We start from the raw sequence: 23048 nt of genomic DNA, 5'->3' as shown, positions 1-23048 counted from the left end.
TACTGTGACAGCCTGTGTGGCCTAAACGTTCTACCAGGGCCAGCAATATCACCAGACTTATCTCTCTTTGAGCACGTCTGGGACATTATTGGTCGGCAATTGCAGAGGGAACTGCCAGCAGAGTACATTGATGATTTGTGTGACCAAGTGCATTTAGCGTGGCAGGACATTCCTCAGACAGCCATTAGTAACTTCACTGATAATATGCCAAGGCTTATAAGTGCAGGAATTTCTGTGCATCGCGTTCATACTCTATAATTATTAAATCAAGAGATTTTGAAAATTTTGATTCCTTTTTTTTTTTTTACCCATGATTTGCATATCATAAACATAAGTTGATCCAGTGATTTTCAGAATTCCATGACTTTTCCTTCTTGGTGTTGCAATCAATTTATTCAGTTTGTGAAAAGCTGTTTAAATGCTGTTAAGACTAATAGGGAAAGTTGTTAAGTCCTGTTCCCCCACCACCTCCTTGAACACACACAGCTCACCTATTCTAAAAACTCTAGAGAGCTGTCAATCATCAGTAGGTTGGGAGAATCCAAAACTCACTTTCTCTATACATTCTGTCAACATTTTAATAGCTTATGACATGGAAATATGGTATGAAATCATAAAATAAATACAGATGTTGAGCTCAGCATCTCCACCCTTACTTTATGCTACGCTCACAGCAACAAAGACCACCAGACAACTGTTGTACCTCAGAGTCTATGAAATGTAACAAAACCCCCAAGATAATAAAAAACATTCTGTTGTAATAGAATAGAACGCAGCTTTTTCAGAAACATGCTGCTTACATTCAAAATTCATCTCATTTGCCAATATTCAGAAATATATTAGTGTGAGCAGTTACCTTGTGTGCAACTAATGTCACATAGACAATAAGGAAATGCATTTTTATTCCATGCAGGAACAAGGAGAAATTCTTTGAAATGAAAATGATTTTTGTTAAGTTAGTACTCAGATTCTTAGAGAATATGTACAAGATTTTCAGTTAAGTTAAAAAGCTTCTAGTTGAAAATATCCAGTCTAAATGTATAAAATAAGCTTATGTCTCTTGCAAACCTGCTGCGACAGCTCAGTAAGCACCCAGTCAAGGCACGCAACACTAGACCACAATAAAAACAGGATTTCATTTTAACAAATTACATTGCAGTGTACCAAGACATGATACTCTGGGGGAGGGTAAAAGCACTGCTTTCAGTATATCTGACTAGGTAGCCATAGGCCCATTCACAACAATATAAACATTTCTATATATTTATATCTATATACACATATATTTGTTAATATTTACATAATGCCAAAAAGGCACAAATAACCTATTGACAGAAAAGATACTTGGAGAGCAAAGTTTTACACATCCTTCAATATCATGTGCATCTTCTTACTCAAAGGTAATCAATAGCAAAATGATTTCCAAGTCCTGATTCATATCACAAATATGTGCTATACTGTGACTCCAACAATCTGGCTGTTGTAATCAGTGTTTTCCATACGCAGAATGTATGGAATAATACTATCAATTTGCACATTTCCAATTAGGCCTGCAAAAAAGAGCTCCTCCATAACTGCTGCACTCATTAGTCTCAGGGCTGGCAACCGCAGTAAGAGCCGAGAAAGCCTAAGAATAGAAAAAGAAATTATCTGTGTGTCCAAAGATAGAACAAAAACAACAAAAGATATCTGTATATACAGTACAGACCAAAAGTTTGGACACACCTTCTCATTTAAAGATTTTTCTGTATTTTCATGACTATGAAAATTGTACATTCACACTGAAGGCATCAAAACTATGAATTAACACATGTGGAATTATATACTTAACAAAAAAGTGTGAAACAACTGAAAATATGTCTTATATTCTAGGTTCTTCAAAGTAGCCACCTTTTGCTTTGATGACTGCTTTGCACACTCTTGGCATTCTCTTGATGAGCTTCAAGAGGTAGTCACCGGAAACGGTTTTCACTTCACAGGTGTGCCCTGTCAGGTTTAATAAGTGGGATTTCTTGCTTTATAAATGGGGTTGGGAGAATCAGTTGAGTTGTGCAGAAGTCAGGTGGATACACAGCTGATAGTCCTACTGAATAGACTGTTAGAATTTGTATTATGACAAGAAAAAAGCAGCCAAGTAAAGAAAAACAAGTGGCCATCATTACTTTAAGAAATGAAGGTCAGTCAGTGCGAAAAATTGGGCAAACTTTGAAAGTGTCCCCAAGTGCAGTTGCAAAAACCATCAAGCGCTACAAAGAAACCAGCTCACATGAGGACCGCCCCAGGAAAGGAAGACCAAGAGTCACCTCTGCTTCTGAGGATAAGTTTATCCGAGTCACCAGCCTCAGAAATCGCAGGTTAACAGCAGCTCAGATTAGAGACCAGGTCAATGCCACACAGAGTTCTAGAAGCAGACACATCTCTTCAACAACTGTTAAGAGGAGACTTTGTGCAGCAGGTCTTCATGGTGAAATAGCTGCTAGGAAACCACTGCTAAGGACAGGCAACAAGCAGAAAAGACTTGTTTGGGCTAAAGAACACAAGGAATGGACATTAGACCAGTGGAAATCTGTGCTTTGGTCTGAGGAGTCCAAATTTGAGATCTTTGGTTCCAACCACCTTGTCTTTGTGCGATGCAGAAAAGGTGAACGGATGGATTCTACATGCCTGGTTCCAACCGTTAAGCATGGAGGAGGAGGTGCTTTGCTGGTGACACTGTTGGGGATTTATTCAAAATTGAAGGCATACTGAACCAGCATGGCTACCACAGCATCTTGCAGCGGCATGCTATTCCATCCGGTTTGCGTTTAGTTGGACCATCATTTATTTTTCAACAGGACAATGACCCCAAACACACCTCTAGGCTGTGTAAGGGCTATTTGACCAAGAGAGAGAGTGATGGGGTGCTAAGCCAGATGACCTGGCCTCCATAGTCACCAGACCTGAACCCAATCGAGATGGTTTGGGGTGAGCTGGACCGCAGAGTGAAGGCAAAAGGGCCAACAAGTGCTAAGCATCTCTGGGAACTCCTTCAAGATTGTTGGAAGACCATTTCCAGTGACTACCTCTTGAAGCTCATCAAGAGAATGCCAAGAGTGTGCAAAGCAGTCATCAAAGCAAAAGGTGGCTACTTTGAAGAACCTAGAATATAAGACATTTTCAGTAGTTTCACACTTTTTTGTTAAGTATATAATTCCACATGTGTTAATTCATAGTTTTGATGCCTTCAGTGTGAATGTACAATTTTCATAGTCATGAAAATACAGAAAAATCTTTAAATGCGATGGTGTGTCCAAACTTTTGGTCTGTACTGTATACACGACATACACAGATCAGCCATAACATTAAAATGATTCATATTAAAGGGGTTGTCCTCTTCTAGTAAATGTTTTCCCGGGCTGTAGTTTGTTAAAAGAAACAAAAACAACAAACCGTACTGTACTCCACTTCCCTGTGTCCACTGGCGAGTCTACGTCACTGGTTGCCACACTGTCATCGTAACATCAGCGCCGCAGCCAATGTCAGACACCAGAGCGGAGGATCACGAATGCATCTGAGGAAAGTACGGAGTGTGATTTTTATTTTTTTTTAAACAAACTGATACCGAGGCAGATCATTGGCAGAAAGGAGACAACTCCTTAAAAGTAGGTCCCCCTTTTACCGCCACAACAACTCTTAATTCATATGACCTCTGGCCTGTCAGATCAGGCATGAAGACATTGTCAGCAGTCTTGAAAGTTGCAGGGCAAGATCTTCATGGATCGGTTTTGTTTTTATAGCACATCTCACACATGATTGATTAAATGGAGATCTGTGAAATTTCGAGGTCAAGTCGTTGGCATGTTTCTACACATGAATAGCAGGACCCAAGGCTTCAGAGCAGAACACTTGCCCACTGCACCTCCTAAAGCTTTCCTTCTTCCCACAGTGCATCCTGGCACCCTCTCTTGCCCAGGTATGTGATGCAAGTACACTTTGCAGTCCATATGGGTTTCAAAGAAAAAAGTAATTCATTAGCCCAACCCACTTTCTTCCATTGCTCCTTGGTGCACATCAGTGCTCAGCATGGGCACTATTACCAGTCTGCAGCAAGAGGAGCCCTGTGTATTCTCACACCTTTATCACAATCAGCAGCCACTTTTTCAGCAATTTGTGCTACAATAGCACCTCTGTGGGACTGGGCAAGGCGACCTAGCTTTTTCCTCTACATGAATCAATGAACCAAGAGCCCCACGACCCTGCCTTCAGTTTACAAGTTGTCTTTTCTTGGATAACATTTGGTAGGTACTAACCACTGCTTACTGTGAACATCGCACAAGACTGGAGATGCTCTGACCCAGTTATCTAGTCATTATTATTTGGTCCTGGTTAACGTCACTCGGATTCTTTCACTTGGTCATTCCTACTTCCCACACATCAACTTCAAGAACTAACTGAGTAATATATCCCACCCCTTAAGGACTGACATTTTCATTACTCAACGATATTCATGTTACTTGTCATTAGTTTTAATGTTATGGCTGGTCAGAAGATACACAGAAAAAGAGCTTACCGGTAAGTATCATCAGGGTACGTTTTCGTCACATAGTCTTGGAATTCCATATAGGCTTTTTCTTGGAGTTTTACAATGTTAGATGCATTTTCTAATCCAGGGTGATCTGTAAATAGATTTAATGTACAATTTTATATGAATTGTAGAAATGAAATTTAGTTTCAGTCTGATCAGGAAGCTGGAATATAATGACTGGTTTAGGTCCTCATACTGTAAACCTGCTGGTGACTAGCAAATAGACATGTCCTACAGACCTATGAGTGTCCTGGTTCTGCAATGCCCAACGATCACTCAAAAAAGGAGATTTTTGTGTACTCACCATAAAATCTCTTTCTCTTAGCCTCTAATTGGGGGACACAGGACCTTGGGTGTTATGCTGCTGTCCACTAGGAGGCAACACTATGCATAATCTGAAAAAGATTAAGCGTGGCTCCTCCTCTGCAGTATACACCCCCGGACGGCATCAGCCTTCTCCAGTTTTGTGCAAAAGCATTAGGAGGAACGTAACATGGATAACATAACCATGCCTATAAGAAGGCAACTATGTATGAGCTCAAAAAAACAATATGAGAACTCAACATAATAACGGCCCGGAACGGGTGACAGGGTGGGAGCTGTGTCCCCCAATTAGAGGCTAAGAGAAAGATTTTACGGTGAGTACACAAAAATCTCCTTTACTCTGTCGCCTCATTGGGGGACACAGGACCATGGGACATCCCAAAGCAGTCCCTGGGTAGGAAGCAATGGACGAATATTGTGTAGACGGGCCCCTACAATTGGGGTACCGCTGCCTGCAGAACACATCTACCCAGGCTCACGTCTGCTGAGGACTGGGTATGAACCCTGTAGTGTTTGGTAAACGTGTGTAGGCTAGTCCAGGTGGCTGCCTTACACACTTGTTGTGCCGAAGCCTGGTGCCGAATGGCCAAGGAGGCCCCTACCACACGTGTAGAGTGTGCCGTAATACCTGCTGGAAGAGGAGAATTTTTGAGGCGGTAGGCCTCTTGTATGGTGGATTTGATCCACCTGGCAAGGGTAGCTTTGGAAGCTGGCAGACCCTTGCGGCCGCCTTCCAGAAGAAGGAAAAGAGAATCAGACTTACGGAAGGGCGTAGTCCTAGACCCATAGATACGCAATGCCCTGACAAGGTTAAGCGTATGCAGAGTTTTCTCCACTCTATGAACTGGGACCGGACAGAGGAATGGCAGTGAAATTTCCTCATTGAGGTGGAAGTTGGACACAACCTTCGGAAGGAAGGATGGGACCGTACAGAGAACTACCTTGTCCTGGTAAAAAGCCAGGAAGGGCCGTCTGCAGGAGAGTGCTGTCAGTTCAGACACTCTGCGTAGCGAGGTGATTGCCACCAGGAAAACCACTTTCTGGGATAGAAGGCGGAGTGGGACTTCCCTAAGGGGTTCAAAGGGTGTTTCTTGCAATGCTGTCAGCACAAGGTTGAGGTCCCACGCTTCTAGTGGTCGTCTGTAGGGGGGAACCAAATCGGGAAACCCCCTGAAGAAATGTCCTTACTTGCGGCTGGTTAGCAATGCACCTCTGAAAGAGCACAGAGAGCTGACACCTGGCTCTTAAGGGAGGCCAGGGACAGTCTGGCCTCCAGACCCGATTGGAGAAACCCAAGTACCCTGTGGAGGGAATAAGGGAATGGGGACTGGCCACGAGATTCGCACCAGGTAAAGAAGGCTTTCCAGGTACGGTAATAAATCTTAGCAGAGGTTGGCTTCCGTGCCCTGATCATGGTTCCAATGACGTCCGGCGAGAACCCTGACTGGGTTAGAACCCAGGTTTCAATGGCCACGCCGTCAAATTGAGGGCCCCTGAGTTCTGGTGGTAGAACGGGCCTTGTGACAGAAGATCCGGGCGGTCGGGGAGACGCCAGGGGACGTCTGCTGTGAGCTGTACGATGTCGGCGTACCATGTATGTCTGGGCCAGTCCGGTGCGATTAGGATGGTTGGAACTCCCTCTTCCTTGATCTTCCTCACCACTCTGGATATCAGGGGAAGAGGTGGAAAAATGTACAGGAACTGGGTCCTGTCCTGAACAAGGGCGTCCGCTCCTAGCGCCCAAGGGTCGTGAGTTCTGGCCATGAAGTTGGAGACCTTGGCATTGAAGTGGGATGCCATTAGGTCCACGTCCAGAGTCCCCCAGCGATGGCAGATCTGTCGAAAAACTTCGGGATGGAGAGACCACTCTCCCGAGTCCATTCCTTGCCGGCTGAGGAAGTCTGCTTCCCAGTTGTCCACACCCGGAATGTGGACCGCAGACAGGACCGAACCTGTGTCTTCCGCCCAGTGGAGAATGTGTGTCACTTCTCGCATCGCCTGGGCACTGCGGGTCCCCCTTTGGTGATTCACATATGCCACAGCCGTGGCATTGTTCGACTGTACTCTGATGTGAGCGGCTGCTAGTAAGTGATGGAAGGCTCTCAATGCCAGGAGGATGGCACGAATTTCCAAGATGTTGATGGGCATGGTCGCTTCCGCTGGGGACCACTTGCCCTGTGCTTTGTGGTGTAGGTGCACCGCACCCCAACCAGTCAGGCTCGCGTCGGTGGTCAGAACCTTCCATTGATCCGTGAGAAAGGATTTCCCCTTTGTTAGTGAGGTTGGCTTGAGCCACCAGTGCAGGGACCTCCTGGTTGACGACGTCAGCTGGAACTCCCTGTCGAGAGAAAAAGGGTTCCTGTCCCATGACTTGAGGATGGCTAGTTGGAGAGGCCTGAGGTGAAGCTGGGCAAATGGGACCGCTTCTATTGCTGCCACCATCCTGCCGAGGACTCTCATGGCAAACCGGAGAGATCGAGGGGGTTCGCTGAGGAGAGTGCGAACTCCTAGACGGAGAGGCAGTGCCTTGTCCTTGGGAAGGAGCACTAGACCCCTGAAGGTGTTGAATAGCATTCCCAGGAAGGTCAGAGACTGACTCGGGGTTGGTGATGACTTTTTTAGGTTGACTAACCAACCCAGGCGACTCAGTGTCGATTGTGATTGAGATGCTGAGCTCGCAGTCCTTGAAGGTGGGAGCCTTGATAAGGAGATCATCCAGGTATGGAATGACTACTATGCCTCTGAAGTGCAGAACGTCCAAGGTGGCTGCCATAACTTTTGTAAACACTCTGGGAGCTGTGGCGAGTCCAAAAGGGAGAGCCACGAACTGGTAGTGGTCCTGGTCGATTGCGAACCGGAGAAATCTCTGATGGGCAGGTGCAATTGGTATATGCAGGTATGCGTCTTGTATGTCTATGGAGGCGAGAAATTTTCCCTTTTCCATGGACGCAATGATGGACCGAAGGGACTCCATGCAGAAGTGACGTACCCGTACATATTTGTTGAGGTGTTTTAGGTCCAGTATGGGCCGTACACCGCCTCCTTTCTTGGGGACTACGAATAAATTGGAGTAGAACCCTCGGAAGCGCTAGGCCGCGGGGACCGGTACTATGACTCCTGCTTGAAGAAGCGAGAAGACCGCTTGGCGGAAGGCACAAGCCTTGGCTGGCGGTTTTGGGGGAACAGAAAGAAAGAGTCTGTTTGGTGGGTTGGAAGTGAACTCTATCTTGTATCCCAAAGACACTAGTTCCCTGACCCACCTGTCTTCTGTAATAGGCAGCCAGACTTGATGAAAGAGCAAAAGTCGGCCGCCTACAGGTGGGGTGTCTTCCGGAGTCCGTGAGTCATGATGAGGAGGAAGTCTAAGATTTTCCTCCTTAGAACTTTGACTGGCCTGCTTTTGACTTCCAGGTCTTGTCCGACTTTTGCGTCGACCGCGAGTTGTCCCTGCGTAGGGAGCGGTTGCTATTTTGTGCTGGCCGCGAGACGGACCAGCCCGAAGAGTTCCGAAAGGATCGGAATCGAGTTTGGTTACGTTTCTTGTAAGTGCGTTTGGGTTTCAGTTGGGGAAGAGAGGTACTCTTACCCCCGGTGGCGTTGGATATCATTGTGTCCAACTGTTCACCAAAAAGTCGACCACTGAGGGATGGGAGGTGCGTGAGGGACTTCTTTAAGGCTGCGTCTGCTTTCCATTCCCGCAGCCAGAGGATACGCCGAATCGTGATGGCGTTTGATGCTATCCCCGCTGCACCCCTTGCAGAATCCAGAGCTGCATGAAGCATGTAATCTGCTACAACTGCTATTTGAACCGCTTGGTCCGACAGCTCAGGAGCAGATACTTGAAGGCCAGCTTGTAAATTTTGGGCCCAAGCCAGGATGGCATTGGCAGCCCAAACTGAAGCAAACGCGGGAGCCAGGGAGGCCCCTGAAGACTCGAAAATTGAACGAGCCATGCGTTCTACCTGCCGGTCTGCTGTGTCCCTGAGGGTTGAGCTATCTGGCAGTGAAAGGAGTGACTGTGCTGCTAGCCTAGAGACTGGGGGATCCACTTCGGGTGGATCTGTCCATTCCTTGGTGGTCTCCTGTGGGAAGGGGTACCGCGCCTCCAGATATTTGCAATTGGTAAACTTCTTCTCAGGCTGTGAGAACTGCTTTTTAAGGATCAACTTAAACTCTAGGTGGTCAAAGAAGACCTTAGGCGGCTTCAGAAGTCCTTCAAAGGAAATCTTGTGTTGTGGTGCCTCCGGGGGCAGATCAGAAATGTCCAGCACCCGATGGATGGATGAGATTACGTCCTCTACTAGCGCTGTATTGCTAGGGGGGATTGGGATCAGAGACCCTTCAGTTTCCTTGTCTGAGTCGGAATCACAGATGCCTTCCGAATTCTGTGTATCGCTAAGGTGTCTCCTGCTGGGTGAACCAGGGTGGAGGCCTTCTGTGGTCAGGGATCGCTGCGGAGAACTGCATTGTCTGTCCCTGGTAGGGGACGGTCTAGATGACCTGGAACTACAGCGTCTCTCCCTAGAAGGGGATGACGCAGATGAACGTGACCTGTGGGTCCGCTTGCGTCCTGACCTAGACGTGGATGTGCCCGGGTTGACATGTTCCTGAGTCGAGCCTTCCCTTTGCTGGGTAGCGTTCATAGCCGAGGCATGACGCTGCAGAGCCTGAAGCAATGTGGAGGTTAGGTTATCTATAGACTGCGTCATAGATTGCGACATCTGAGTGACCCATTCCGGCGTGGCATTAGACACCGAAGCATTGGCAGGGGCTTCTTGGGGCTCTGGCACAGTAGTCTGGATGCAATCCTGGCAGTGCGGGTACGTGCTGCCACTTGGGAGAGTATTGCTGCAGGCTGTACAGAGTGCATAATAGCAGTCCTGCCTGGTTCTCTTGGACCTTGAGCCTGGCATAGTGCACTGGGGTGGCTATGCAGAGGGCCCTACAGGGGTGGCTATGCAGAGGAGCCTGGACTCACAAACGAGGAAGAACTCCAGCTGTGATCTTATCCCACCGGTGTGCCCCTAGGTCCAGCGCCGAAGATCCACGGTCCTGTGCCCCCCGGAGACTGGCTGGTCTTCTCTTATCCTGCAGCAGATAATGGCCGCTGGAGTAAAGTTAAGAAAGAAGGGGGGCGGAGAACTGAAAAGGGCTGCAGAACTGTGTGAAATCACGCCCTTTCAGTCTCGATCCGCCCCCTCCATGACACTGTAGAGTGTCATATTTGTCATCCGGGGAAGGAGAGGAGGGGGCCAGATCTGAACCGGACCCGACCCCGGATTTAAAGGCAGGATAGCGGTGGGGTATAAGCGGAAGGGTGGGGGCCCTGTGAAGAGTCCCCTGAGGCACCGTAGAGCTGGTGCTGCCGCAGAAACAGGGCGCAGGGAGGCCTGTGCCTCTGTTATGTTCTGCCTGCACTCCCCCCGGCCCCGACAGGAGCCCGCAGCAGGGCTGGGGTCCCTGGATTCAGCTGTAGTGTGCTGGCTGCTGGGAGATGCTGCCTGTACAGGCCCTACCTGAGGCTTTTCAACCTAATACCCCCGGGGAGGTGCTGTTATCACCATCAGGGGGCTATATCCTCGCCTCGACCTCAACCCAGAAACCAAAAAGAAATTGAGGAAGGAGGAGGGTCTCGACTTTGAACCAGCACCCGAGGGGCTGGGTAAGGTGTGACATGGGGAATAGTCATCTCAACTTCAACCGTGCACCCCATAATAAAGGGCCGAGGAAGGAGCCATGCCGGGAGTCTCGCAGTAGACCCAATTTTCTTCATCTGTAATCCAGTTGGTGAAAACAGAGTAAAAGTTTTAGGTGTGCCTCCTATGTGACACTAAGCAAAAACTGGAGAAGGCTGATGCCGTCCAGGGGTGTATACTGCAGAGGAGGAGCCACGGTTAATCTTTTTCAGATTATGCATAGTGTCGCCTCCTAGTGGACAGCAGCATAACACAGATGGTCCTGTGTCCCCCAATGAGGCGACAGAGTAAACTGATTTTAAGAGTGCAGTTCAGCAGGTAAAAGTGTGGGGCTCATGCCTGAGCAAACTCACAGAGCGGTGTATGGGCTCAATAGAAAGTCTATAAGCCAGTAAACTGCTGTACAAATGTACTTATGCAGGAGCTCAGAGCGGTGTATAGGCTCAATAGAAAGTCTATGAGCAACTACCCTGCTCTGTAAGTGCAATCATGCATGAGCTCAGAGCGGTGCATGGGTTTTATAGAAAGTCTATGAGCCCGCACCATGCTCTGTAAGGGCAATTATGAAGGAGCTCAGAGCGGTGTGTGGACTCCATAGAAAGTCTATGAGCTTGATCCCTGCTTTGTAAGTGCCTTTATGAAGGAGCTCAGAGCGGTGTATGGGCTCAGTAAAAAGTCTATGAGCCTGTACTCGGAGCTCCTTCATAAGGGCACTTGCAGAGCAGAGGGATATTTGGGCTTAATAAAAAGACTGAGTATGTACACTGCTCTACGACTGCATTCATGCAGGAGGTTAGAGCAGTGTTTAGGCTAAATAGAAAGGCTATGAGCCTGTATTCTGCTCCATAAGTGTCCTTATAAAGGAAGCTCAGAGCGGTGTAAGGGATCAGTAGAAGGTACACTCTGTAAGTACACTGTAGGAGCAAAGCACTTCTGCCTGCTGAGCATTGTGCTTCAGAACAATATTTTTTTTAACAATTGGTGGTGGTCCCAGGGCCAAGATCATAAATGATCTACAGGACATCTAACAAAGTAGATATTAAAAAGAAATACTACTCAAAGCTATATTTTCATAATTTCAGTTGAGGTAGGGCATGTGCACACGTTAAGTATTTGCAGAAGACCTTTTGGCATCAAAAGAATGTCTCTTGCCTGGAAAAATGTTGCATAAAATCAGCACGCTTTAGCCGCAATTTTAATGTTTTTTTCCATTAATTTGAACAGGTGAAAAATGCTGCAAAAATGCTGAAAGAATTGACGTGTTGCAGATGAGATTTCAGAAATCTAATTCACTTTGCTGGTAAAGGTAAAGGTGTGTTTTTTTCATAATAAAACAGAGCAGAAAAACATGGAAAAAATGCAATGTGTGATCAAAGTCCTTTGTCAAGCCCAGAAACTATAGAATTTGTGATGAAATGCTTATGTATCTCCATATGAATTCACAAGGAACACGGAGGTACAGTACAGGTCCGTGATGATCTACAGTCTTGTACATGAATTCTTACTGTATAAACACCTAAACAGTACAAAGATAGTTTTATCACGCATAAAAGGCAAGGTGTCATTATTAGGTTTTTAAGATAAATGAATTTATAAAAAAATTAGTTGATATCATTGTAAAGGGAAGGAGGAAAGGAGGTGAGCTGTGACAATCACCTATGGAAAAGGGAGGTCCTGTGTTATCTTCTGTTTTTAGAGGTGTTACCTTTCTCTATGCTACTGTGTGATAAGATTGCTGAAAAGTCATTTCTACAGTGTACACAACTGGAATTAGGAGTCTAGTATTACGCTTAGTGGCCAGAATGAAAGTAAGATTTATTATTGTATTTAAAATAATGAAAAAAAAACATTAATACGAAAACGGATTTAAGCATCAAGTCATTTTCTGATAACAAAACTCTAACATATTTTTAAAGTCACGTACCTGGACTAAATAGGACAATTGCCTTCAGGTAGGCATACTCGTAACCATCAAGTCCAAGTTTAACCATACTATTGCAGAAGTCTTGAAGTTTAAAGATGTGGTCCATCACCAACTTTAATTTATCCCCAGTAAGCTTGTCTGTGAGAAGAGATCACACCATTCTGTTCATTGTAATCTCCTGCTACTAAGAACAACTGAACAAGTGCTATGGAGCGAGAAAGCAGCAGACATGCGAAGACAAAATGGTTTTCCTGTACCTGGATTGTCCCTTCCAATTTACATGGTTTCACTTGGCGCACCTTACTTTATGGTGCTTGTTATAGTACTTTGTGTTTCTCTTTAATAGAAATTCTTAATTAAAAACTAACCATTTCCTCAGCCGATTTCATAGCTTCACTTCTACTTGTCACATCCTGGACAGATTATTCCCACCTCAGCCAAGAAAGGACGAGCGAGGAATAACCCTTTCAACAGGCCAGAACTTTTGAGGACAAAAAGATGAAACCTCTGCCTTCTAGGAAAGTAGGGACACCAGCAACCACATTAGAAGGTTTCACGTGTGTGCCCACCTTTATACACTGCTCATGCCCAGGTAAAAAAGCTGAAAGAGGGACACTAGTTGACGAGAGCCCAAGGTTCTGCACAGCCTCCGACACCTTCTTTTATCTAAGATTGTTCTTAGATCCTAGGCTTTTGGGAATAAGTGATAACATTTTTAAACAATCTACTGGGATCTCCGGTCTAGCCGTGCTGAAAAAAAAAAAATGTCTTTTGTCTATTGATTTGGAAGACACTTCTAGATATGAGCATATGTTTTTGACAGAATCTCTTTAGCATGTAAAGAAAGTAGTAGTACGGAAGTGGTTGTCGACTCAATCTCGACTAGATCTGAATGGATATCACTAGTTAATGCCAGGCTACCCTATAAGAAGTGGTTGCACCAGCATCGAAACCACCCAGAGAAATTTCAGAAAATCTGGGATAGAGGGTTACAAATCCTCCAATCAGTTGTCTGGCCATATTTGTAGCACTGATGCTAAGGAAAGCAAATAAAATATCATGGTCCGCTGGAGCTTCGCATATATCGTCATATCAAAACCCCATTTATATATTTGTGTGGGTTTTCTACATTTATACATAAATAACAGTTAACCTACTCTTGGCCTTGATGTTATACCATGTTAACCTACTTTATAATCTGAACTCAATTTTTTCTTCTGAGTTCTATATTTTTGTTTCTTTGTACCCTTTATTATTATTCATTTTTGCTAATAGCCAATGTATAAGTTTTGTAGACTGAAAGGCAAAAATGCCTGACCCTCATTACTGGTACCCTTTTTATTGATTGTATTAATTTTTTTTTACTGTAATTTTAATATTGTACACTGCTTGGTACTTTATCATAATCATCCTAAATAAAAGTTAGCATTTGATTAAAAATTGGGGGGCTGGCAAAGTAAAAGACAATTAACATGAAAGTTCAGTAGCAACAAGCTTAAAGAGATTGTCCAGAATTAGAGAAACAAGGCTGCACATGGTACTGCAGATCTGCACTATTCATTTAGAAAAGCTGCGCTGCGATATCAGATACAACCTGTAAAAGAGCATCACTATTTGAGGAAGGCATCTTAGACATGCCATCATACACATTACTGCACATTTTATAAGCTACCAACAGTGCACAAAATCTATTCTATATGCAGAGGCAACATGTACTACAAACCATTACCAAATAAAGATGGAGCATTGAAAATATAATGTCTAGAGCAGAGAGATGGAGGGGTAACAGCAGCAGTAAGCGGACGAAGAACTAATTTCGGTGCCCTCCTTATATCCACGGCCATACAAGATCTACTATCAGGCACCAATCCATTGCATGAACACTATTTTAACATGCAGGCAACTCCTGTGGTCAGCACAAAAGTGCCTCACAAAACCTTCTCTGCTATAATGTGTCTAGAAAACATTTTATGATCTTACACATCAAGGTAGAAACAAGAACAGTCATAACTGGCAAGTCTATGGGTCTGTGGAAAAAAAATTGGCGCACTCTGATGTAATCCAGTTTTCACTGACTGATGGGAGAAGCTTGAGAAACCTCCATTTTATTTTATTTTTTTTGCATACAAGAAAAACTGGTAAAAATGTGATTGAGAACACTGATGAGACAATCAGTTTTTTTGAATATGAGAAAAATCACTGACATCTGAATGAGGTCTAGCACTCAGCAATTAAAAGGTGTTGTCCCCTTTCTGAATGGTTTTTATTAAATATCCTTAGTGGTAAAAAAAAATAAAAGTTATAATAATAATTGTGCTTTAATTACCAGGCCAAGTTCAGTTCTACAGCTCAATGACTGCTCCAGGTGTCTGTTGTCTGCAGACCCGGCATCCCATGGACCATGCTGCACACAACTGAGCTCAGCGGCTCTGCCCGTGTAGACAACCCGAGCTGCTGAGCTCACTGACTGGTGCCCCTCTGTCAAGGCAGCCAATCAATGAGCTCAGGAACTCGTACAGTCTACACGGGCAGAGCCGCCAAGCTCACTTATTGATTGCAGAACTGTCAATGTGTGTTGTAGACAACAGAAAACTAGGACTCTCAGTAAGAAAAGCAGAATTTGTTTGTTTTTTTACTACAGAGGAAAATTAAGAGGAATTTTTTTTCTAAATGCAGACAACGCCTTAAAAGCTATTAAAGTACAAAATATTGCCAAAACATACAAGCAGAGAAAAAAATGTGTTATGTCGGCTTTTAAAGATAGACTATTAAAAAATATGGAAGATTAGAGATGTGATGTGACATTCAACTCATATAGAGTTGTAGGCCAAAAGGTTTTCAGAGGAGAAACAAAATTGTATTTTATTATAACAGGACTCTGATATTGTGGAGATGTAAGCAGAAGCTCTTACCATGCTGCAAGCCGTGCAGGTGATTAACAAACGCTGTTAGTATGGTCGCCACATTCATCACTTGTGAGCACTGAGCAAGACCAAGCGAAAACAGCTCATTCCAGCACGCTTTCACTAGAGAGATGCTGACCTCTTGCCTAATAAGAAACAAACAAGATTAGTGATCCGGCTGTACAGAATCCGCTCTTCATGTACAGTGTGCAATGCTTTACTAGACAAATAAAATTACACTTACTTAAAGCGCACCTGGTCAGCAGGATTGTGCTCAGTAAACTACATACACTGTCAAGTGGGCGACATTACACCGATAAAAATGATAACTTGGTTACTTGGTTGATGAAATCCGTCCTGTGGTTCTTGTGTAATCTTTACTTTCAGTTTGGAGATAATGATATGCTCGTGCTCCGGGGCGGCCTGCTGGGGGGCGCTCTATCTATATGCTCTTATGACAGGTCACTGATTGTTCACTGACCTGCCTCCTATTTTACATAATGCATCTAGTAGTGCGGGGCTAGGTAAAATAGGAGGCAGGTCAGTGAAGGCACAGTGAGCTGTCATGAGAGCATACAGATGAATACGTAAGCAGAGCACCAGAAAGAGCGCCCCTCACAGGCCACCCCGGAGCATGGGCATATCATTATCTCCAAACTGAAAGTAAAGATTACACAAGAACCACAGGACAGATTTCATCAACCAAGGTATCACATTAAATCAGTGTAATGGCGCCCACCTGACAGTGTATGTGGTTTATTAAGCACAATCCTGCTGAAAGGTGCGCTTTAATCCCTTTCCCGCCATGGAACATTTTTGCGTTCATTTTTTTGTCCCAAACTTCCAAGAACCATCATTTTTTGTATTTCTCTTCCAGTATGGCCATTTCAGGACATAATTTTCCACCATATAAATGTATTGAAAAAAAAAAACTAAATTCCGCTTATGTTGTCTGGGTTTCATTTTTTAGGCATCTACTAGGTGACAAAAAAGAAATCATGTTAACTACATTCAGCTAGCTGCTACAGTTACTGTAATGAAAATTTATAGAGCTTTTTTAATGATTTATGGTTTTAAAAAAAATCATTTAAAAAGATTTGGTTTGTGTCGTGATTTTCAGAAGTCAATGGAGATGTGTAAGGTATGTTTTAGCGGAGAAGCTGTAGATTCTATTGGTATTACGTATCATTTTGGGAAAGATACCAGCATTTATTCCATTTTTGTAGCGACAGTGATATAGTGACAGAAAATGAGCTAGATCTTCTGTTTTCATTAATCAGAGTTGATCATTCAAACAAAAAAATGTAATAGCTCTAGATTTTTAAAGTTCAAACTTCTATGAATGCATGAATGCCAAATGTTTTATTTTTTAGTTTAGAGAATCGGAAAAAGAGGTGATTTACACTGATGTTTTTTATTCTTTATTTTTAGTCCTTTGGTCACAAGTGCACTGCAATACTTCTCTATTGCAGTTTATTGTAAATTTAGTACTCTCTTATGATGTCCTGCCTACGGAGAGGCATTGTAAAAGTACAAATATGGAAGACATAAGGATCTTCCGTAGGCTGCCATGATAAACCATTAATACCCGAGGATTGTGGGGATGGGGAGAGAGGAATGTGGAGCTGGGAAAGGTAAAAAAGGAGTTAAAAATGTATGTTCTGGATTTAATTGCTGTGCGACTTTTTGTAAAGGATGTCTTTATAAAGAATTCTCATTCTAGAGATTATAAATTCATCTTTGTAGAGAAAAAAAAACAAATCAAATCTATTTATTATGCTTTCACTGAAATGTCATACTTACCCAAGAGCATGAAAGGAGGGAATGGAGCGGGCCCAGTGTATGGACAGAAATAACAGTCGCGATGCTGATTCACAAATATAGTGCACGTTCAAGTATTCAGGCATTGGAGAAGGCATTGTGAGCTGGAAGAATGGAAAGAGGTCCTAAGCATTAGGAAGCAATGCATTTCTATATAACAAAAGATACACAAGGGAAATGAATGGAAAACATGAATAAATGTTGGATATGTAAGATAAAAGGTCCCTATCATTTTTGAGCTTTCTTCCATAAATATCTATATTTAACCGCTTCAGGGTAGGTAAATTTTTGCGCTTTTGTTTTTTTTTCCAAGAGCCATCATTTTTTTTATTTGTACATCAACATAGCCATACGAAAACTTATTTTTTGTTGGACAAGTTGCAGTTGTGAATGACACCATTTATTTTACCATAAAATGATACAGAAAAGTGGGAACAATATCCAAGTTTGGTGAAATTGTAAAACAAATTCAATTATGCCATTGTATTATTGTTTTTTTGTTTAAATAGTGTATAAATTACCTGAAAGTATGATTCTCCAGATCAGTACAATTATAGCAATACCAAACTCACATAGATTTTTATTTTATTCAAGTATTAGAAAAATTCAGACACTAAAAAATTATTGGTCTGTTCGCCATTTTTCTTTTTTTTTTGAGACGTGTAAAGTTTGTACTTTTCCAGCAATGGAGCTGTGTGAGGGCTTAGTTTTGGGCATGGCGAGCTGACGTTTTCATCTATACCATTTTGGAGTCCCACAGGATGTTATGATCGCTTCTTATTGTATTTTTTTGGGGAGGTGTGTTAACTGACAAAAAAAAAACAAAAACAAAACAATCTTGGCATTTTGAAGTTTTTTTTTTCCCCTTTACCCCATTTACTGCACGGGATAGGAATAATTCTATATTTTGATAAACTGGACTTTTTATGGTACCAAACATCCTTTTATTTTATTTTTTTGAAAGGAAGAAGGGTGTCAATTTGAATTTTTAAAACCTTTTTCTTTACGCCCCCTGAATGGACTTTAACCTGCGATCATTTGATCATTTATACTATATATTGCAACACTACAGTACTGCAGTATATAGAGAAAAATCACAGTTCTCTAGGAAGCTCAACTAAACTTCTCAGGAAGAGTTGGCAGTGACAGGGTCTTCAGCAAGCCACCGGCTGACGTTAACCCATCAGTCGCAGTGGGTGGCGATGAGAGCCAGTGTGAACGTCCACCAGCAATGATGTTATTTAAACACCGCTGTCAGAGACTGACAGTGACATCTATATGGTTAACAGCAGAGGTCAAAACTCAGATCCAACCGCTGCTCTTACCACCAGATGTCGACTATATTATGTAGCGTGAGGATGGAGCTAGGCGCCTGAGCTTCCTCCACCCTTGTGGACCCCAGAGCACAGGGGCTAAAGAGAAAATAAGACATTATTACTATGCCTCAAGCAGCATGTTGAAGTTCATCTGCTAACTGGCACTTTACAGTAGAAATCATAGAAGTGACTGACACCTGCAAGTTTAAAACTGAAGAACAGACATGTGACGTAAAGGAGCAAGATGAGGTGTAATAGTTGTGGAATCTGGTCGTTCACTTCATCTACATGTTAAAAACACTACAGACTAACTCACCAAAAATACAATATAAACTATTAACATTCTCTTTAAAAGGAAAAAAAATGACAAGTTTATAACATGGTGCGAGAGATTTTCAGAGAAAGAAGAGCAGGAAAATACCTTGAAGGTTATGTGGGAGTCACTGAGGAGTGGGCCTTCCATTTCAACAACTCCAATTTCTTGAAAGAGACTAGAGCTTGAGTCAATGTTTTCTGTTGAGTCCTGGGAAGAGCTTTCAGATGTGTTTAGAGCTTTAGCCAGTGTGTCAAATGCCCTGAAATAAAAAAGTACTGACACTAAGAAATCTCTGTACTCTGCAGTGACTTAACCTGTCCCCCCAGGCATGCTCTGCCATCGGATATGGAGAACGCAGCACACTGAGCGGGAAGCTGCCAAGGGGACCATATGGCACAAATATCAACCCTGCACCATAAAGGTGCCCAGGGCAATTGTCCTGTACAGCATGCTGTCGCAGATCTGCACATTCAACATTACATCAGATTGGAGAGACACTTTAAACTAGCAGTAGATAGAAATGCATTTTTTTTTCTGCTTTTGTCAGATGTTCCATGCATTTCGACAGGATTGAATAGGTTGGCCTTTGTACCAGTTTAATGCCTGAACTTTAATTCCCACAGAAAAAAAGGCACCAGGCATTTTATTTTACTTGCTTATATAACATGATTAATTTTCACAGCGCTTTACAGACATCATCATCACTGTCACAATCTACATTCCCTATCACTACGGCTTTGGAGTGCGGAAGGAAACCGGAGAACCCGGAGGAAACCCACGCAAACACGGGGAAAACATACAAACTCCTTGCAGGTGTTGTCCTTGGTGGGATTTGAACCCAGGACCCGAGCGCTGAAAGACTGCAGTGCTAACCACTGAGTCATCACGCAAGCATGTCTGCTAACCCCCTATATCCTGCCCCCAAAATTGTATTCCCATTCAGCCATAGACAGTTTTCAAATACACTTACAAAATATAAATTAAAATAGTTTGTACCTGGTTACTTCATTGTTGGATAGATTATCCTGTGGAAGTTCGGAGAGTGACGTATCACCATTACTTAAACTTTCAACAATAGATAATTCTGTGCTGGATTGAGATAATTCATTTGATTTGCTAAAATTTGCAAGTGATGTGACAACATTGGCCAAAGTGCTTAAATCTCCCTGACAGGCTTCAACCTGCTATAAAACAAAATACAGGGTTATCAGACATAAACATACAAGGAGTCCTGTATATGTTGACTTTACAAAAATGTACACCATGAATCCATAATGTACCTTTCTATATTTGATTTGTTGTATACTTTTGAGCTGAGAGCTCAATAAAACAAGTTAAACAAAAAAAACATAATGAAACTACTCCATGCACTCCTTTAGCACATGTGATATACATGAAGGTCTCATGTCATACAAGGGGTTAAAGGAACACAATGGATACAAAGACTATTCAGACCTAAACAAGTTTTAGTGAAATACAAACGACCTATCAGAAACTGACCTATTGTTTAAAGGGGTTATCTACTACTTGGACAACCCCTTTTTAATCCCTATATTTCCCTCCAGTAAAATAGTAAGGCCATGGCCCCACTATCAGTATTTGGTCAGTATTTTTTCTCAGGAGTGGGAGCCAAAACCAGGAGTGGGTGATAAATGCAGAATTGGTGACTTGTTTCTATTATACCTTTTCTCTGATTGTTCCTCACCTGGTTTTGGCTCCCACTCCTGAGAAAAAATACTGACCAAATACTGATAGTGGGGCCGTGGCCTAACACCTAAACTCATCTCCCGTGCCGTTGTAGGCGGCAGCTTTCCCAGAGCTCCCATGATGTTGATATGTTACGCAATCCCTGTGGCAAATCACTTCACTCTCCTCTCTTACGGACGTATTTGACATCCAGAGGAAGTGAGAGAACAGTCGCTCCAGATGTCTGATTTGCCCAAATGAGGGGAGAGTGAAGCCAGCGCTGATTGGCCACAAGCATCATGTGACAAGTCATGCGAGCCCCGAAAGAGCGGGCACCAATAAAGCTGGAATGGTGCTGGTACCGGAGGGGAGTTTAAGTTTTATCTTACTGAGGGGAAACATACGGATTGAAAAGGGGTTGTCTAAGTAGTGGATGACCCCTTTGAGTCAAGTTTTTGTGTTACATATATTTAAATTAAAATAATAATAATAATTGTAATATTGTTTTAATTTTTTATATCACATTATTTATTTATTTATTTTTTTAAAGAATCTTGGAATTTTCACACTGGCCACACGGTCTGTTTTTAGACTCATACTTTCTGTCCTTTCAGAGAGAGTTCAGAGTTTTCTTATCAGTAGCAACAAGATTATAATGACAGGTGGCATCTCTATACACAGCTAATAACACAGGATCCATCAACAACAATAAGTGATGTCACTCACAGCTGACCCTGCTCCCCCTTCCTTCACAATGATCTTTGCACAGACTCATTAGACACTTCAATACAAAAGACAGGGTCAGGGCCTGACCATTGTGGCTATGTACATGTGTTGTTTCTTGAAACAACAGGAAATTAGAGTCTAAAAAACACCCCAGAGACCAATGTGAAAATTGCAATACTTTATTTTTTTTATTTCAAATACAGATCATAATGTGTAAAAAAATAATATAAAATTCCCAATGAATGCAAACAACATTTAAACACAAAAAGTTGACTTAATAGGTCATTTGGGCATGAAAGCTTCATTTTAAGGTCCACTTAATTTCTCACACAGTTCAAATTTTTGTAGGATTCATTGAGATCCATTTATCTTTTTTATTCCTTAACCTTTTACCTTTTCATGTGTTATTAGCATGGGCTCGGTTTTAATTCCAGAAGACTGTATATTCACTAACATTCCAGAATCCAACAAATTGTTTGACCTGGAATTTAAAAAAAAAAAGAAGAAAGAAAGATGGTAGAAGAGATGAAGGAACGATAGCAACATGGGCTTTGGAATCTATAAAGCATTGTAAGGCTGAGTTCCGAAGATCTAACTGAAAGCACAATGAATAAGTCAAAATCTCAGACGCTACAAAAACCAGCACACACAGAAAATATTTAGCCAAAACCATACAGGTCATCTGATAAACTGTACCACAAAACAAAACTCACCTAACCGGTTTGTTATCAGTTACAAACGTCGTCGTTGCAGCGAGAGGACTTCGCAAATCTTTCCTAATGTAGATTTTTTCTGTGGATGCTGCGCAGTTTGATGATTTTTCTCTAGCAACTTCTATAGGTTTTCTTTCACACTGCACAGCTGCAAATTATCAGACATTGAGGGATTAAAATAACTAAATCTTGGGAGGAATGACAGATACAAGCCAGTTCACCATGTTTAGAGAAATATTTTATATAAAGCGGGATACAAAAAAAAAAAAAGTCACCGTTATGTTGCTTATATAAGAGCCATCATATTCTGCAGCTTTGTTCAGAAGTTGTCATTATACACACACTAATCCTTGCAACATTGGAAACTACTGTGCTTCTCAGAGCAGAGCCATAATCCATACACTCTATAGGCAATGGCAGTATAGAGCGGAAGGAGTCAGTTTTTATACAAATATATGTACATAAGATTCAGCCTATCATGATCCATTTTTCTTTTTCCGTTACACATTAGTATTTCGGCCTCGATTCACCAAGACTGGCGTCGGTCTTGATGAACAGCGATTAAGAGTATGATGTCCCTTAATGAATTTGGGGCACGGTGCACCACCATAAGAAAACGTACCTCTGTCAATGACTCTAGTACAGTTCAGTCATAATTTACTCCACTTTTGTGATGTATATGATGATGAATTTGCCTGCCATCCCCCACATGGCGAATGATCACCGACTTTTCAAAAAGTTGGAGGAGCTAGCTAAAGCTTGCAAATTCTTTGCTCAACTACAAATTGCACAGGAATTTTGTTACATTAAAAGCAGTTTTACGCCAAAAATCTCCTTGATGAATCAGGGCATTAGAATGTAATGAAAGTAGAAGAAAGGTGCAGCTTAACTACTGGAGGAAAAAAAAAACGGAAAACAAACACTGTTAGGAGTTTAATAAGTTAAAAATTAGCAAATTTCGCCGGTGAAAGGCATTAAAAAGGGAATCTGTCAGCAGAATGACTGTTCAAACCAAGTACAAGCACTCACTGCATCACTGTGTGGCCAAACATTTCAACC

The 23048-nt window shown here is 42.7% G+C and overlaps 1 protein-coding gene across 3 annotated transcripts in view; it reads right to left on the bottom strand.

The window, feature by feature from the left end:
- Positions 1-885: 885 nt before the first annotated feature.
- NR2C1 (nuclear receptor subfamily 2 group C member 1) overlaps positions 886-23048 on the bottom strand; it is a 35616-nt gene continuing 13453 nt past the window's right edge. For 2 of the 3 annotated variants that reach the window (XM_073651685.1, XM_073651687.1), the window contains exons 7-15: positions 21990-22137; positions 21670-21757; positions 19861-20048; positions 18970-19123; positions 17215-17336; positions 15421-15557; positions 12509-12646; positions 4550-4655; positions 886-1627 (exon numbers count right to left, since the gene is read on the bottom strand). In XM_073651685.1, coding sequence (XP_073507786.1) covers positions 1453-1627; positions 4550-4655; positions 12509-12646; positions 15421-15557; positions 17215-17336; positions 18970-19123; positions 19861-20048; positions 21670-21757; positions 21990-22137 — 1256 coding nt within the window. In that variant the 3' untranslated portion in view covers positions 886-1452. The remainder of the gene's footprint in view (positions 1628-4549; positions 4656-12508; positions 12647-15420; positions 15558-17214; positions 17337-18969; positions 19124-19860; positions 20049-21669; positions 21758-21989; positions 22138-23048) is intronic. The other variant, XM_073651686.1, reaches the window with a different exon arrangement.

This window comes from Phyllobates terribilis, unplaced genomic scaffold, assembly GCF_046119375.1.
Source record: "Phyllobates terribilis strain yellow unplaced genomic scaffold, ASM4611937v1 Scaffold_11__3_contigs__length_659146591, whole genome shotgun sequence".
NCBI lineage: Eukaryota > Metazoa > Chordata > Amphibia > Anura > Dendrobatidae > Phyllobates > Phyllobates terribilis.
Note: the sequence above shows the minus strand (reverse complement) of the source record. Positions and strands in the feature narration are given on the sequence as shown.